This window comes from Carettochelys insculpta, chromosome 3 (genome assembly GCF_033958435.1).
Source record: "Carettochelys insculpta isolate YL-2023 chromosome 3, ASM3395843v1, whole genome shotgun sequence".
Taxonomy (NCBI): domain Eukaryota; kingdom Metazoa; phylum Chordata; order Testudines; family Carettochelyidae; genus Carettochelys; species Carettochelys insculpta.
Window position 1 is genome coordinate 79462095 of NC_134139.1, and position 14490 is coordinate 79476584.

At 43.7% G+C, this 14490-nt stretch overlaps 1 protein-coding gene across 1 annotated transcript in view; it reads left to right on the plus strand.

Moving 5' to 3' along the window:
- Window positions 1-14490, plus strand: part of CAPN9 (calpain 9) — a 49916-nt gene that overhangs the window by 3358 nt on the left and 32068 nt on the right. Inside the window, exons 2-6 of the mRNA XM_074988662.1 lie at window positions 5108-5177; window positions 9011-9129; window positions 11088-11221; window positions 12198-12366; window positions 12491-12574. Coding sequence (XP_074844763.1) covers window positions 5108-5177; window positions 9011-9129; window positions 11088-11221; window positions 12198-12366; window positions 12491-12574 — 576 coding nt within the window. The remainder of the gene's footprint in view (window positions 1-5107; window positions 5178-9010; window positions 9130-11087; window positions 11222-12197; window positions 12367-12490; window positions 12575-14490) is intronic.

The following is a 14490-nucleotide window of genomic DNA, read 5'->3' on the forward strand; positions in this document are numbered from 1 at the left end:
CCATCATTTCTGAGACAGGTGAAATGTGAAGTTGTGAAAGTAAGGCTGCTTTACACCACTTTAGAGTCCCTCAGACTGGCATGCACAGTCACTCAATATGGAAGGGAGACTCAGCACTTGTGCATCTATACGTACCAGGAGATTGACCCATTCAGAGCTGATCTTCCGGTGTTCGCTTTTGCACACCTGGTAGAGACGCACAAAATCAAACTATCTGGGGACAGCAGTCGATGGGAGAAACTCTCCTGTCAACCTCCCTCAGTGAGGACGGCCAGGTAAGTTGATTGCAGGTAAGTCGATTCTTGTTGTGCAATTGCATTAGCTAGAATTGCATATCTGCATTCGACTTACCTGCCTAGTACAGAGCAAACCTAACGCTTGATCTACACAACAGCACTAGCAACAAGGCTGTGTCACTACGGGTGTGTCACTAAAAGTCAGGCAGCGTAGCCACCGTTTGTTGGCTCTTTTGCCGACAAAAAATTTCCACCCACAATGACTGATGTCAGGGCTGGCAACAGATGTCACTGGCCCTGGGCGCTGGGGAGACAGGATGGGATCTCAGCTCTGGACCCCCTGCAAGGAGCGAGGCAGGGAGCAGAAGAGGCAGCAGCCCTCAGCAGCACCTGGACCAGCCCGTTCGTCCCCCAAGCAGCCCTCCGTGTCACCTGTGTGGGGCTCTGGTGACAATTTAAAGGGCTCTGGCTGCTGCAGCTGCCAAGGTGGCATCTGGGAGCCCTGGGCCATTTTAAATTGTTGGTCCCCGTGACAACTTCTCCTTCCCTCCCCAGCTCCTCCTCCACCTCCTTCCTTCCCCCATCGGTGGCCCTGGCTGGCATTCGCTGGTTTGGTAGGACATCACACTGTAGACAAGGTGCTGTTCACGCTGACTCTTGAGGCAAAGCTTTTGTCTTTCGGTGGTTTTTTTAAATGCTGCTGAATGACAAAAGTTTATTGTTCAGTTGGCCATGTGGACATAGTAATTTTCCCACTCTTGAGCCAGAAGAAGCTGTAAATTAAGGAGCATTTGGACGACTGTATGTCTCAGCTTTATCTCTTTAGTGTAAAATTTAGAGCTACTCAGCAATGTCCACATGGGGAGAATTGAAGGGAATAGCTATTGCAGAAAAAGTTGTTCCGCAATAGCTATTCCAGGCCATTTCCCCATTCTTCTAGCATTTTCTACAGTGTTCTAAAATGCCATTCCCAGATTTGGAGGGTCGTTAATCAATTTTCTCTCAATTTTTTCCATCTATGTGCAGAATAAATGTTCTTTTATGCACTGAGGTATGTGCAGGGGTGTAACACCACTAGAAACACAGGCTTCCTGCTGCGGGTGCTCAGCTATTCAGCTGAGCGGCATTTGAATTTCTCCTGGATGGCTGCCTCAGTTCTCGACTTATAGGGAACAGGAGCGTTAATAACTGGGTGAATTGAAACCATAGCACATCGTAAGGCATTGCCATGCCCCGGGGTCTGCATTCCATTCGTAAGAAACATGAAGGTGTGGCTTTAAAGGGCATGGAAAAAAATGGTTCAGTTAAAGGTCAGTACCTCAAGCTACCTCAGTGGATGGATTCTTCAGGGGTCTTTGTAAACATGAAGCCTTGGCTGATGGTAACATGCTCTAGATTTCTAGTTGTTTTTAATGAATATTCCCAGCTTAAACAGCTTCTATACAACAGCTTCATGGTGTTAGATGGGGAAATTCTTTCTGGCTTTCCTTTTATGGGCCACGCGCAGTTCCATGTTAGGCTTGAAAATAGACTTTAGTTCTGCAGTTGCTGATGTGCAGTTAGGTTTATAGCCAAATTCAGCAAATATGCCATGGAGAGCTGTGACATCCTCCTTCCTGTACCATCAGATACTATTGTATCCAACCATGGGATTTCCCTCTGCAGAGGACTGGGTGTGAACTCTACTGAGGAATCTTCTCCGTGAATCACCTGCCCACCTGCCTGCCCTGGTCCCTTCTTTTTGTGCCAATACCATCCTTTTTGGGGTAGCTGAGCTGGGTTCCTTATGGCCTCCCATCTCCCCTTTGAAAGTGAAGCTGCCACTACTTTGAACTACTGGAACTTGCATCTCACCTAGCCCTCATAACAGCATTCATGCTAGGTTACATAAACAGGGATCAAGGCCTTCTGCCAAGATGACTCCAAACTACCTCATAATACAATACTTCCATGGTTATAAGAGTAAATCATGGCAGGCTGTATATTAGCCAAACAAGCACACCTGAAAAATCACACTCTCCAAGTCTGTGCAAAATCACAAGGAGTGCTTTTAGAATGTAGTCCTCCTGAAAAGCGTGGGCTTTGGTAATCCTGGAAACTGAAATACCCAGTTAAAGCAGATGAGAGCCATCTATGGTTCAGCTTTCATGTCCATTCATTCCTTGGGACCCGATTCTCCTCTGGGTTACACTAACATAGGTGCTGTGGCACCTTATAGATTAACAACTAGCTTGGAGCATAAGCTTTCGTGGGTCTGTGCCCACGAAACCTTATGCTCCAAACTAGCTGTCAGTCTACAAGGTACCCCAAGACTTCTTGTTGTTTCTGAAGATACAGACTAACTTGGCAACCTCTATGATACTAACAAGTACCAGAGAGGTGGCCATGTTAGTCTGTAGCTTCGAGAACAACAAGAAGTCTTGTGGCACCTTATAGACTAACAGATATTTTGAAGCATAAGCTTTCGTGAGCAAAGAGCCGCTTCAGCAGAGGCATAAGTGGGGGGGTAGTTTCAGAGGGGTATTTAACTTGGTATCTCACTTGTTTTTTCCTCTTTAAATAAGTTCTGTTGATACTGGGCCATTTCCACCTTGCTGAATAGACCTTGTCAGCTCTGGCCCTCCCTCTTACTGGGACCCCACTCTTTAAATACCCCTCTGATACCATCCTCTCCACTCATTCGTCTGATGAAACGGGTCTTTGCCCATGAAAGCTTATGCTCCAAAAGATCTGTTAGTTTATAAGGTGCCACAAGACTTCTTGTTGTTGTGATACTAACGTAAGTGAGAGTCAGGGCTGTTACCTCTGATTCACATTGGTATAAGCTAAAGGAGACTCAGGGTCTATGTCCGTAATGAGAATGGCCACGAGGTTGCTAATTATGATGAAGAGACAGTTTTCTAGAAGCTGCACAATGACCACCAACTCACTTTACCAAGCAACAATCAGACTTTAAAAAGGTCTGGTCAGTATGAATGTAAGCCAGATTCCCTTTAGTGGCCTGGACTTGAAAGGTTCCTTATTTCATTATTACCAACAGCCACCTCGTCTGGTGGGAAGGGGATTTTATGCAAGGAGGATATGAAATATTGTTTGTACAAATGCGTTGTGCTACTGCAATACTGTGTGATTGTTCAGAGCCAGGAGGCATTGGCTATTGATTTCCTGGCTTTGGGACGATGTGCCACCCTAAGAAGCGGACACAAAGACCATGGTGGGAGCGTCATACACGCAATACATAGGGAGGAAAGGTCAGGGCAGGAGAAAGTTTTGCAGCATTTGGGGACAGATTGAGTTAATTAGCTCTCTTTAAAATGTGTGAGTTTTTTAATCGCTACATGCTTATGTTCCCTTAAGCAGCAATTCTAAAATAATGCATATTATTAAAACTAAAGTTTCTACACCTTTTCCTGTGTAGTACTCTAAGGACTATGAATGGCTTTTTTATCATTTTGTCCCAGGTCACACACACCTGGGTATATTTAACAAGCAGGTGGCTCAGGCAATGACAAATTCTGGTTTGACTTGCCTTTGTTTTCTGTAACTGTGACACATCAAATTCATCAGTGCGTCTTGCTGGGAAGGCACTTGGCTTGAAGGAATGTGAGCAGCTCACCTACCCGCTGTCGCTTCCTTTGAAGCCGGGGAACACTCTCAAGATGCCAAATTGTGCTGACTTCATTTGTGACTTGCTGGATAATGATCGTCATTGCCAACAGACATTTCTCATTTTCATCAGCAGTGCAGAGGCTAGTATCTTTCTTCTCTTCCTCTGTAAGGCTGTGCTCTTCCGGCATGCTTGTGTTTACTTCAGTAGGAGCAGGGCTGAGCTTTTCTGCTACAAAGATGCAATATTATGCTCCCTAAGGGCTGAATCCTCAAAGGTGCTGAGTGTACCACAGACTTCCTGTGTGATCTTGGACAAACCCCATTATGCCTCAGTTTCCCATCTCCAAAACAGGGCTAACATTACTTCCCTAGCTCACAGAGGTATTACAAAGATAACTGCATCAAAGATTGTGATGCAGTACAGTCAGGGCAGCCACAGAAGTAAATCTCTTGTCCTTGGGGCAACTTCCCCTTCCTTTCCACCTTCCTCCTTCCCTCCCCCATCCATTGGTAGCCTGGACTGGCATTCATGGTGCACCTTTGGATAGAAGGGGTACTTCAAGGACAAAGATCAATAGGTGCCTTTTGTATCCTAAGATTCCATTCAGTGCAACAGAGAACCTGCAGCAAAGCAGTGAAGGCTTTTTTTTTTTTTTTTTTTTTTTGAGACAACTTGGAGGAAATCCCTGACAGATTCATAAGTTTACAAACACAACCCTCTACCCAATTCAGAACATCTGAGAGAACTTAAACTAATCATAGAAGTGCCTGTCCAAATTCCTTTCCTCTGTACAAGTGGCTTACAGGCTGTGCCCGTCCCAACCTTTGGACACTTAAGGGTGTGCAGTGTCATACCTGATGCTGCACCCACTTAAAGCTAACAATAGTTGGTAAAGCAAACAAAGGGTGCGATCAGCCTTTTCTTTTTTTAGGGGAAGATGTTATCACGGTTGCTAACCACTGCCTACGCTATAAATGTTCTGTGAGTATACAGAATCCTTCCCAGTGTCAAGGTTGCCAATCCAAAACCTTTCATCAACACTAAGTTAATTGGAAAGCATTAGAACAAATGAGCCGTTCATTGTGACACAGTCTAATTAGCAGCTAAAGGCTCAACACAGTGTAACACAGTTTCTGCACTATTGTATGGTAGAGGCTTGTTGTTATGCATGTACCGTATCAATGACCAGCCCGTCTCTCAAATGCTGCTCTATTTTTCTGGGCCTATTTTAAATGATTTTTTTTAACTCTCTCTCTCTCAGGAAATTGTTAAAGACCCACAGTTTATAGTTGGAGGAGCCACAAGAACTGACATTTGTCAAGGGGATCTTGGTGAGTGTTTTCCCATTACAGAATTACTCTACACTTGACCAGATGCTGTGGTACCGGAGATTCTAGAACGGGGCCGGGGGGGTGATTGTTATTATAGAACAGCAATTCCTAGTTTTTATGAGTACTCCTCCTCAGTGGATTTCAAAGTCCTTTACAAAGAGGTTCAATATCAATACCCCTTCCCCAGTCTACAGATGGTAGAACTGAAGCATAGAGCGAGTAAGTGGTTTGCTCAAGGCCTCCTAGTAGCAGAGCTGCATCTAGAGCCCATGTTCTCTACATCCCAGTTTGGTGTGCTATCCAGTAGGCAAATATGCCTCTCCAGGCTCTTCTTCCTCGAATGCGTAGAAGTAGTAACATGTTCTTATTCAAATCTCCTACCAATTTCTCAATGCCTCCATAAAAAACTGGTGGTTGTTGTGGAGGTAAACAACTGCTTCCTTCCCTCCAAATTAAAAACAGAGCTGTAAAAGGCTAGGGAGAAGTTTATGCTGCCTATTGCCATCCATCATGAAACTGACAGGAGCATCCTAGATCTATGTCCTCTAATCATGTAATAGCATCTACAACAATTTAGATACTCGATTTCTTTTAGGGCAGTCTGAAAATAATAATGCAACTAGCCTCATGGCAGCTTCCTGCACAGATGTGCATTGATGTGTCCCACCATACCAATACACCACCACAGGTTGCTGCCGCTGTTGTGTTTTGATATGATGATGCACTTCTGTGCACTCATGCAACATGAGCTGCAATGCCATGGCACAGCTACTTGGTCCTGCAGGATAAAATCTGGGCCGTGATTACTCTAGGAGAAAAAGCAAATAAAAATACAGTAAACTCTTTTATATCAGGCAGCTCCAGGACTAGAAGGTTGCCACATACTCAAATATTCTGGATAATACAGAGGTATATCTAGCAATGAATAACACTAAAGAAAAATAAGATTAGATATTAATATTATTAGGTATTAGATTAACAAACACAAAAACATGTATGCGGAGTACTTTATTTGCCAACAACAGTAGCACTGTACACTGTCGACTTATACTGTACTTGTAATTACTTTCACTATACTGTACTTCTGGAAAACATAACGAAAAGTACTTATGGTTAAAATGCTGGTTGTCTGAGAGTTCTGGATGATAGAATGCCAGATATGAAAGAGTTTGCTGTATAAACACACATTGAAAAAGATTAAGGTATTTAGTGCGGGTTGAACCTCTCTAGTCTGGACTCCCTCATCTGACAACATCCGTAATCCAGCATGATTATATTCAGTTGCACGACCACTTATCATAGGTGTGGCCAAGATTCCTGTGATCCCATAAAGTTTGTTTCCAGCCACCAGTCCTGGCTCTCACTGTTCTGTGCTGTTATTTAGTGGTAATTTATCTCTATACATCACTTAAGGAGTGGAAATGTTGGTAATGCTGCTAGACAATATTGACCTCCCATGGTCTGGCAAATTCTCTTGTTTGGCCCCATATCAAAACACAGCAGCTGAACTTGAGAGGTTCAACCTGCATGGCATATGGTATTTTGTGACTAACATCTAAATCGGTTGTAGTTTCTCAGTCACCCCCCTCTGAACCACGGGTGCTTTGGGTTGAATTGCACTACACTAGAGCTAGAGAATTGTATAGAATTATATTCTTACTATACAATGTTATTGGATCCTCCAAAAAACAAAGAACATTTTTAGTGGTGTTATAGCAGTGTTGCTCCCAGGACATTAAAGCAACAAGGTGGGTGAATAAATGAAAGACATTGCTTCACACACACCCTTGTTTCTTGAAAGCAAGTATGTAATTTTCTCTTTACTTTTATAGGTTTTTAGAGTAACTTCTATGCAATCCTATTACATTTCCCTGAAAGCTGCATCATTTAATCCTGACTGAATTCCATGGGATATTTACATATGGTACACACTGCAAGTTGCATAGCTTTTTATCACTCGTCCTAAATGGTTTATTTGGATTTTCCAGACTATTATGGAGCTGTTGCCTCCCATAAAGCACTCAGTAGTCCCTTCACTCAGTGCAAACAACACAGAGCTTGCAGCATCCTGCTGGCTTGGAAAAGCACATATGGCTCATTTTTTGTTCTCTTCCATTCTTGAACCATTTCCCTTCTGTGAGTCACTAACACAAAGCCAAAGTCTTGTCCTCATCCAAGGAAGAAAACCCACACAGAAAAGGTCAAAGCCTGGTCCTGGTGAGGACAGTGGAAGCTTTGCCTTTAATTTTTGTGAGATCATCTCTTGGCTCAGATGCAATAAGACTTCCAAGAAAGTGAGGAGTTAATGGTTTCATAGTGCATTTTGCCTGGTTGGTGCCTGCCAATCTTCTCCTGAAGTTTTAAGTTAATCAGGATACTGAGTCTCCTTGGGTGGTGGGCATTCTGCCATCCTCTCACTTGCTTACATTACATTACATAAGTCATGTGAAAGATCATATGTAGAGCCAGCCAATGAAGCCCCATCATACTTGCTTTTCCAGCGGCAGAAAGGACCTCACTGATTTTGTGAACTTTAAGTATAATGAGCTAAAGCAGGGTTTCCCAAATTAATTTGGCCATGGTACACTTTTGATCCTGGAATATACTGATGGAACACATAATGTGCAGGTCAAAAGGGAGTGGGGTGGGCTGGAGGGTTTCATACTGAAAAACTGCTGCACATAATGCTAAAAGTTGATTTAAAAAGTTAGGCTTTTTTAGATGTCATTTACTCTACAAAGAACAAAAATATAACATGAGAAAATTATCTGAATGAACAACTAATGTCCTTCTGATAAGAGGAGAGTTAGCAACCTTATAATTAAGTATAAAAATTTCAAAAGGACTGTCCTTCCTTAAAGCTTAGAAAATATTGTTATGAAAAAGAAATGCAAAACAAATTAGGTATAGAAAAATAGTTTTAAATTCTGTGTTTTTATAAATTTGTTCTTTTTACAGAAAACTACTGGAAAATAGAAATAAATAACTTATGACCGTTTTTAATGTGAAGTGTTTTTGCATCTTTTGATCACAAATCCTCATAATATTAGGAACAATGCTGGAGGGGTGGATCCTCATATCAGGTGCAGCATTACGTGATTTCTCTCAACACAGCTTGTGCCGAAACAATCCAAATCGACTCCGTTTCAGTAGAAGTCACATAACAGCTATAGTATGATGAATGTGTTAAATATTATTACACCTACAATCTAAATACTATTCAAATACCTTAGTGTTTTTGATACACAGATAATTACTTATTTAATATTTTAGAAGGAAAAATATCGCTTGCATTGATTTGTTTTTAAGGAACCCCTATTCACATTGCACCACAGCGTGGGGAACTCCGAGATAAAGTTTACTTTACAGTGACATCAGGGTAAATCTAAGTCACATAGCAGACTTCAGTGGAATTCACCTGGATTTACAATGACACAATAAATAAGAACAAAATTTAGCCCACTGCACAGAGGAAAACAGCTGATGGTAGTTGTGTTCGTAGTTATGGCAGATTACGGCTGGTTTGTGTAGCACCTCATCTTGCACAGGAAATAAACAAAATGCAAACAAATGGAAATCAACGTGAGTATATGCACCAAGTGACAAGACTTGATGCATAATTAAATGCAGAACTTGTAGTACATGATTGTGGTCTTTGTTACAGTGACCTAAATCCAGGATAACGCCATAGTGCTTTATACTGATGCAACTGAAGTCAGAATCTTGCCCATACACTTAGAGACAAGGCTGCTACAGAATCTCTTTCCTGTAGGTTGTGTTTATTTTCACAATATATTATCTGCGATCTGTGCATTGGTCTTTCCATTTTGCAGGTGACTGCTGGCTCTTGGCAGCTATAGCTTCCCTTACACTGAATGAAAAAACATTAGCCAGAGTCGTACCTCAGGATCAAAATTTTGGACCAGGTTATGCTGGAATATTTCACTTTCAGGTAAGATAAACGTAGGACATAAAACTCAGCCTTTCCTAGGGCGGGAGTAGCTAAGTGCACTGGTCCATTTAGTGGCAAGGTTACCCAAGTGTAATCTAGAGGAAGACTTGGCCTTGCAGCATAGGTGGGTTTTTAAGATGTCTCGAGTTGATATTTTATATCTGGTTGAGATCAATAAATATGATAACAGTTCCTAACCCCTATTCATATCAGCGTATCTGACTCCATTCCGATTCTGGTTCCTTCTAAACACAGGTGGGGGGGGGTGTCACGTGAACCACGAGCATTGTGCCCCTCCCCCTGCTGCACGGCTTCTGATAAGTAGGGGAGGTAGTCCTGCCCCTCCCCTGCAGTGGCGTGGCTCAAAAGGAGCACAAGCTTGCTAGCTCTCAGCACTCTCAATGAGCACCGCTGCAAGGGAGGGGGGAACGCCCTGCACTCACCAGAAGCAGCATGGCACTTCCCTGGGAAGAGGCAGGTGGGGGTGCAGCAGGGGAAGAGGGGGGATGGGGATGGGGAGATTGGGGAAGGGGCGGGGGCAGATTGTGGGGAGGGGCAGGCAGGGACACACCTAGGATCCCCACACAGGTCACCTCTGCTTCTAAATGGCCCAGTATAAGGTAATACAGGGTGCTAATTTATATACATTTTCAAGACAGCTTCTAGACCCGTGGTTCCCAACCTCTTCAGCAGTGCAAACCCCCAATCACCCCCTGAAGCCATTTGTGGATCCCCTTCAAAGCCAAATCTAGCTGCTGTGTGCGCTTCATTGAATGAAAACCACAGATTTTGGGACAGGAATTAACAACATTATTTGGAAGATAGTTAATTTAAAAGTAATCATTGATTGCAACTTCGCAATTTATTTAAAACTTATTTTCTATTATCATTTTTATTTATCTTTTTTTTTTCACGGACCCCCACTGGGTCCACAGACCCCAGGTTGGGTACCATTGTTCTAAAATATAATAGACATCTGTAGGTGCTCAGATTCTGTGGAAGTGTGCACAGTATAAAAACATAGATTCAATAGAATAGATCACTGCTATAGAATTCTCTAGGTTGGTTTAAAATGATAGAGAAATGGTATATTCTGTTAAATGTTATAGGCTTTTAGAAAAGTTTCTATACAACCTTACTTAATTTCTGTGCCACTATTGTATTCTAAAGGAGTTTATTGTGAAAAATCGTGGGAGTTTGCCAAAATTCCTATTTGCTTTGAATTCAGTTTGTTCCTTACTGTTGTTTCCAATAGCACTTAGTGTCCTTCAGTTTGTAAACAGTAAATACCTTGAAAGTCTGTCCCAATACACAGATCTCATAAGAATTCAGCATAATTTAAATAATTTACTGCTGTTTGACACTACAGCATGTATGAAGTGGCTAATTTCAGGAAACTGACATGGTTTCTATGGAGTTTCACCGTAGCTGTGTCTTTGTGTAAGGGTCAGAAAATATAAGCCCACCTGTTTCTTTATTGATCTAATTGAGAAGAAGCTTAATGAAGGAAATGTGGTGTTTACTTTGGGAAAGCAGTCTAGTAGCACTTTAAAGGCTAACAAAATAATTTATTAGGTGATGAGCTTTCGTGGGACAGACCCACTTCTTCAGATCACAGCCATACCAGAACAGACTCGTAGACCAGAACAGGCTGTGGTCTGAAGAAGTGGGCCTGTCCCACGAAAGCTCATCACCTAATAAATTACATTGTTAATCTTTAAAGTGCTACTGGACTGCTTGTTTGTTTTGATACTATATAGACTAGCACAGCTTTCTCTCTGTTACTTTGGGAAAGATTTCACTTGGCTTACAGAAAAGGTGTGTTTTTAGTCTTGTAACAGCCCCTACATGTTACTGAGGTCGTTTAGAACCATGGGAATACATCAGACAGAGAGGCATACTAGCCATATCAAATAATACAGTTACCAAATAATCCTCTCGACCTCCTTTCAACACAGTTTTGGCAGCACAATGAGTGGCTGGATATTGTTATTGATGATCGATTACCCACCTTTAAAGACCGGTTGGTTTTTCTGCACTCGGCTGAACACAATGAATTCTGGAGCGCCTTACTGGAAAAAGCCTACGCCAAGTAAGTACTGGCTGCCCTGGGCTGCATGCATAGTTTAGTTTGTCAGACAATGCAAATGGTCCGCTTTTATTTGTGTACAGTATTGCATTGCCATCAGCCTTGACCTAGAAATACTATGTCCTAAATTAATCCCTCATGAATTAATCCAACTTACAGTAAAGTCAGTGGAGAGTGACTCCAGTTGGCTTCACTCCTTTAAAACCTGATCTGTTCTTCTGCCGAGAGAGATAATAATGACGCCAACTCTTCGGGCGAACAACTGGAATGAGACTATGCCCTGGCTTTGCACACAGTGGCCTGCTGAACAACGGGTGGTGTGGTCCCTTCCAGCCTGGGAATGATTGAGCGATTGGGTTGAGGAGGTGGTGGTAATTAATTAGAAGGCAATTAACAAACTGGGAGTCAGAGCCTCCTCTCGCTAAACCCAGTTTCGACTCTGTTGACTTAAGCAGTTTATGGCGGAGGTGGAAGCAGGCTGGTATGGTGTACTGCTAAGAAATGGCCACTTGTGTGGGCCTGTATGCAACCTATGTTAATGCTACTGCCCTTTCCCCCCACCACTCCCACTGGTGGCTGTGCTGTTGGCAGGACAATCAACAAGGGAGGGGGTGCCAAAGGGGCAGTTGACCCTGGGTCCAGCTATTTAAAAGGGCCTGGTGGGTTCCCGGCTGCCACTGCCACTACCACAGCAGAAGCTGGAGCCCCAGGCTCTTTAAATTGCTGCCAGACCCCCAGGCAACAGGTGCCATGCAGATCTGAAGGGCTGGCTGAGGGAGGCTGTCCCCATCCCTGCCTCTTCTGCCTGAGGTCCCACCCCTTCTCTCCAAGGCCCTGCTCCTTCCGGGAGGCGTGGAGCCAGGCCCCCATACTGATAAGTTTTCTAAATTACTTTCACCCAGGAGAGAGAATCAGGCTCACCGTAACCTAAAAAAGCTTTTTAAACATGTTGTTCCCTCTTGGTGTATTTGTATCTCAGACTGAATGGGAGCTACGAAGCCCTAAAAGGAGGCAGCACACTAGAAGCCATGGAAGACTTCACTGGAGGAGTTGGAGAAATGTATGAGGTCAAAAAGGCCCCAGACAACTTCTATGAAATCTTAGGAAAAGCTCTTAAAAGAGGCTCAATGGTGGGCTGTTCTATTGACGTAAGTAAAGAAGAGGAGGAAGGCTAGTTTTAGTTGGGCTTTGTGGCACGGATACTGATAAAAGCCTCGGCGCATACTATGTCCTTTCGAGGCTGGATATTCAGCGTGTGTTTTTGTATTTCAGACCAGCAGTGCAGCTGAGTCAGAAGCTCGAACCCCATTCGGTCTTGTAAAGGGTCATGCTTATTCAGTGACTGGCATCGATGAGGTATGTCCCAAAGTTGTTACGCTGACAATGTGTGGTGGAGACTGGGCTGGTGAGGGATGCAAAATCATGTGGTGGAAACCTAGAGCTGCCGACTGAAAGCTCCTAAACCCTGTTCTCCACACGGATGGGAGGCAGCTTGTCTGGAAAATTTAAGCTGCGTCTACACGTGCACGCTACTTCGAAGTAGCGGCACCAACTTCGAAATAGCGCCCATCGCGTCTACACGCGTCGGGCGCTATTTCGAAGTTAACTTCGACGTTAGGCGGCGAGACGTCGAAGTCGCTAACCTCATGAGGAGATAGGAATAGCGCCCTACTTTGACGTTCAACGTCGAAGTAGGGACCGTGTAGACGATCCGCGTCCCGCAACGTCGAAATTGCTGGGTCCTCCATGGCGACCATCAGCTGGGGGGTTGAGAGATGCTCTCTCTCCAGCCCCTGCGGGGCTCTATGGTCACCGTGGGCAGCAGCCCTTAGCCCACGGCTTCTGGCTGCTTCTGCGGCAGCTGGGGATCTATGCTGCAGGCACAGGGTCTGCAACCAGTTGTCAGCTCTGTGTATCTTGTGTTGTTTAGTGCAACTGTGTCTGGGAGGGGCCCTTTAAGGGAGCGGCTTGCTGTTGAGTCCGCCCTGTGACCCTGTCTGCAGCTGTGCCTGGCATCCCTATTTCGATGTGTGCTACTTTGACGTGTAGACGTTCCCTCGCTGCGCCTATTTCGATGTTGGGCTGAGCAACGTCGAAGTTGAACATCGACGTTGCCGGCCCTGGAGGACGTGTAGACGTTATTCATCGAAATAGCCTATTTCAATGTTGGCTGCACGTGTAGACGTAGCCTTAGAGTGCCACTGGCACTATTCTACAAGGAGGGGACATGATTTTGGCAGGCCACCCAATGTATGCACCTTATCCCTTCATCTAAAGTGTTGTGCACAGCTGCTTGTGCCTAAAGGCAACTTAGGAGTAAGACCTTGGAGCCAGAGGACTGCATCATTCTCTGATTCTTCCCTCGAGCTGAAAGTTCTCAACTAAAAAAGTTTGTTTTTGCCAAAAAAAGAAAAGTCAGTTCTCTCATAAAATATTTTATGAAATCGTGCAGATTTCACCAAACCAGTTCGGTTGGGAAAAATATTCTGGGGGAAAAAAAAGTATTTAAGTATGACATTTTGAAACAAAGCATGTAGGTTTTCTTTATGCAAAACCACTTTTTCTTCTGAAATTTTCTTTCCTTTAATATTTTAGAAACCAAAAACATTTTAAAATGCATGACATTGAAATGGCATGTTTCATTTTGGGTCAAACAAAATGGTTTGTTCAATTAAAAATTAATTTTTTCAACTTTGTGGAGCTTGCTGGAAATATTGGCCAATTTTTAATTTGGCCTGAAACTTTTATTCAATTTTCAGCAAACCAAAAACTCCATTTTCCACCCAGTTTTACTCTTCTCCCTCTGCAAAGTGAAGTGCTAATGCAACCATGATTGGGGGTTTCTTTTTCTCCTCCTCTTCACCATCCCTTCTACCCTTTGCACATTTCCTCCTGCCGAGCAACCCAGTGCCCTGCAGAGTTATTCAGCCTACACATTCTGGAAGATAATGCATTGTTTTAGAGTACGTCTACACTGCCTACACTACTCTGTACTGATCAACCCAGTCAGGGTCGATCTTCCAGGGTTCAGTTTTGCACGCTTAGCGGGGACGAGCAAAATCAAACTATCAGGGGTCAGCAGTCAACCCCTGTACTCCTCAGTCTCACAAGGAGTAAGGGAGGTTAACAGGAGACTTTCTCCCATCAACCTCCCTCTGTGAGGACAGCCAGATGAGTCAATCATAGATAAGTCGATTCCGGCTACTCTCTTACTGTAGCTGGAACTGTGAATCTATGATTGACTTTAAGGTCCATTGTAGACCTGGCTTTCG